The sequence below is a fragment of the Sus scrofa genome, chromosome 9, assembly GCF_000003025.6.
Source record: "Sus scrofa isolate TJ Tabasco breed Duroc chromosome 9, Sscrofa11.1, whole genome shotgun sequence".
Classification (NCBI taxonomy): domain Eukaryota; kingdom Metazoa; phylum Chordata; class Mammalia; order Artiodactyla; family Suidae; genus Sus; species Sus scrofa.
Window position 1 is genome coordinate 51,385,156 of NC_010451.4, and position 4,031 is coordinate 51,389,186.

The 4,031-nt window shown below is 38.1% G+C and overlaps 1 protein-coding gene across 1 annotated transcript; it reads right to left on the reverse strand.

The window, feature by feature from the left end:
- Positions 1,210-2,226, reverse strand: LOC100520042 (olfactory receptor 143-like). Its single transcript, XM_013979522.2, is given in 1 exon segment — positions 1,210-2,226. A coding segment is annotated over 1 exon segment (942 nt). The 5' UTR covers positions 2,212-2,226; the 3' UTR covers positions 1,210-1,269.

Genomic DNA, 4,031 nt, shown 5'->3' on the forward strand with positions numbered 1-4,031 from the left:
CTGTTTACCCACTTAATTAAACTTCTCCAGGAATAGGTACATTTTTTTAGTTGGGCACCAGTGCCTTGTAGAATGACTCTCTGCTACACCCAACCTGACTGAGGATATTATTCCCATGAAAACCCCCTCTTTCAAGTTCATTCAGAAATGACTCTCCAGAAACTCTCTCTATCCCTTCACAATTTTTTTCCTTCCATTTCTTCATGGAATGAACAGTGCATTCAAAAATTGGGCTTTCATCATTAGCTGTGCAATCTTCAGCAAGTCACATAATTATTTCCCCATCTAAAAAAGCAGATAAGGAGACATATTTAATAAGACTTGTAAAAATGTGCCACACACTATGGACTACAGATTTAATTTCTCTTCTGAGAGGCAAAAGGGAGTAGTCAAATTAACATGATGAAAAAGTAAATACTAACAGGATGAGGTTTCTGCCATATATTTGCAGATATACCAGGAAACATCTTCCTTTGCAAAGAGAAACCCCTGTCATGCAGTTAGACAAAGAATCCTCATAATACATATGATGATCTATTCTGCAGCCAAAAATATCTTTGTGCAATTTTTAATCACAATCATAATCCACAGATACATAGACAGGTTGATAACAATTTCAATGCTATTTAGGACAAAATATAAGTTATCAATACAATAAACATAGACTATTAGTCATTGGTAGGGATTGAGAAAGGTAGACAAAAAAAAAAAAAAACAGCTGTTAAAATCTCAAGCATCCTTGACAATAAAAGAAACTTGGTTCAATAAAGTATTCAATTACTATACATATGCACACTGAAAATCTAGAACAAGAGCCATTAAAAAGAGCCCTGAAAAATTCTAGAAATTTTTACATGTCCATAATTTTTGACATTCTTTCTGTGTTTTATAAAATGGAAACAGGAGAGGGCTCTGTGTAATGAAACCAAGAAAGGTAATAACTGGGCAGACAGCATACCACTCCATGGCTTACCTTGGATAGGAAAGACACACAAGAAATGTAGTAGGTAGTGTTAACCTTACATGGAAAAGGTTATTGGCCCATTATCTCCAATCAGTATGGGTTATTTAGGGCTGAAAATGATCCTTTGGTCTAAAAATTGGCCTATAGGGTTACATCATGTGGAAAGAGGAAAAAAAAAGACTTTAGAGCAGAAATCCTGCCAAGAAGACTTTAAAAAGAGAATTTAAAAAAAAGGATAGGAAGAACAGGATAAAGTAGGATGAGAAGAAAACAACACACAAAAAAAGAGGAATGAGTGGTTCAGCTCAGGTTGTAATTCTCTTCAGGGTTTTCTGCAGAGCAATTCTGACATCCTTGTTCCTTAGGCTATAAATAAGAGGGTTCAGCATGGGCACCACATTGGTGTAAAACACTGAGAAAAATTTTCCCTTCCCCACAGAACCAGCAGAAGATGGCTTGACATAAGCGAGCAGCCCAAATCCATAAAACAGACCAACTGTTATTATGTGAGAGCTACACGTGCTAAAGGCTTTGGACCAACCTTGAGCTGACTGGATGTGAAGGATATTGAAAAGAATCAAGGCATAAGAAATAAAGATAATAAGGCTAGACACTATGATAACTGTGCCCACAATAACAGAAACCACAAGTTCATTGACATAGGTGCTACTGCAGGACAGCTGAAGGAGGGGGAAGATGTCACACATATAATGGTTGATGATGTTGGAATCACAAAACATAAGCCCCATCATACACCCTGTGTGGACTACGGCACCAGCAAGACCCAGCACATATGAACCAGACATCAGCAAAGAACACACCTGAGGGGACATAGCAATTGGGTACAGCAACGGCTTACAGATGGCCACATAGCGATCGTAGGCCATGGCTGTCAATACATAGCACTCAGCATTGACAAAAAAGCAGAAGAAAAATAACTGAGTCATGCATCCTGTAAAAGAGATGATGTTCCTCTCTAAAATAAAGCTCAATAGCATTTTGGGGGTAAAAACAGATGAATAACAGAGATCAATAAAGGACAGATTGAAGAGGAAAAAGTACATAGGGGTGTGAAGGTGTGAATTCAGACAAATTAAATTCATTAAGCACAAACTGCCCATCACGGTAACCACGTAGTTCACCAAAAACAGGAAAAACAGGGGCAGCTGGAGTTCAGGTTGGTCTGTCAATCCCACAAGGATAAATTCAGTCACAGAGGAGTCATTTCCCATGGTCATTCACTGCATAGTTGTGATCTGTACAGGAATGAGAGTCAAAAGTGACATTAACAAGGACCTTCCCTCTTTGCCTCCAGAGGGACAGATGGATCTGCTCAATTATAAGCTCATAATAGTCTAATGGCACTATTACGTTTTATATAATGATTTTTCTAATGGCGAGGCAACCACAAAGCAAGACATGATTATTCCTAATGATTCCTCACTTTCTCCTTTATTCTTACTCATGTTATTTTTCTTACTCCAGAAAGAATGCTGGCAGATTCCCAGTATCTCTGCACAGCATATCCTCCCTTCTCCCCACTCTCCATTAAGGATGATTGCTAAAAAGAGAAATGAATAGATGGGGTTCCCCAGAAACCTTGATTTAAGCAGTTTGGGTTTGAAAGGAAATTAAGGCAAAATGATTCAACATTCACCTTCTTTTTCCTGGATGCTTCACTGCCACTAAATCTGAAGGATCCGCCTTCCCTACAGTCTTGAGTAGGTCAAAGTTTCTGACAATGAAGGAAGCAATAGCCATCAGCATGGTCCTCAGTCTTTAACATGCTAAAAAAGGTATACAAAAGAAGAGGCCATAATTTCTATTTGGGAATTTGCACAGAAGGTCCTCTTCACTTTCAAGGAAGAACACAACCTTATGTAAGGTTCAAAACAATCAGATCACTCAAATGAGAATCTATTCCATACCCGGGAGTTCTGGGAAAATTGATGGGAAGCACAGGAAATTATTCTCTCTCGTATGATTTCAAGGTAAATAAGCCCACTGAGAACAGATATTGCTGAGTCTGTGTTTCCATTCTCTGTCATATTCCCAACACTGCATCCTTTGAGACACAATGTTGTACTCAGTTTATAATTCTATAATGAGAATTCTTTTTTTTCAGTAGATGTTTATTCTTTTAGTGGTTGATATAAAGCTTACCATATGCATTTTATTTTTAATTTTTTATATAATGATTTTTATTTTTTCCCTTATATCTAGTTTATAGTGTTCCGTCAATTTTCTACTGCACAGCATGGTGACCCAGTTACACATACATGTATATATACTTTTTTCTGACATTATTATACTCCATTATAACTGACCAGACACAGCTCCCAATGCTACACAGCAGGATCTCATTGCCAATCCATTCCATATGCAAGAGTCTGCATCTATTAACCCCAAGCACCCCATCCATCCCACTCCCTCCCCCTACCCCTTGGAAACCACAAGTCTATTCTCCAAGTCCATGATTTTCTTTCCTGTGGAAAGGTTCATTTGTGCCATATATTAGGTTCCAGATATAAGTGATATCATATGGTACCTGTCTTCCTCTTTCTGACTTATTTCACTCAGTATGAGAGTCCCTAATTCCATCCATGTTGCTGAAAATGGCATTATTTTGTTCTTTTTATGGCTGAGTAGTATTCCATTGTGTATATATACCACATCTTCTTGATCCATTCATCTGTTGATGGACATCTGGGTGGTTTACGTGTCTTGGCTATTGTGAATAGTGCTGAAATGAACATGCAGGTGCATATGTCTTTTTCAAGGCAAGTTTTGTCCAGATATAATGCCCAAGAGTGCAATTACTGGGTCATATGGTAGTCCCATATTTAGTTTTCCAAGGTACCTCCAAAATGTTCTCCATAGTGGCTGTACAAGCATACATTCCCACCAACAGGGCAGGAAGGTTCCCTTTTCTTCAAACTGTATCCAGCATTTGTTTTTGTGGACTTATTAATCATGGCCATTCTGACTGGTGTGAGGTGGTATCTCATGGTAGTTGTGATTTTCAATTCTCTAGTAATCGGGGATGTTGAGAATTTTTTAATATACT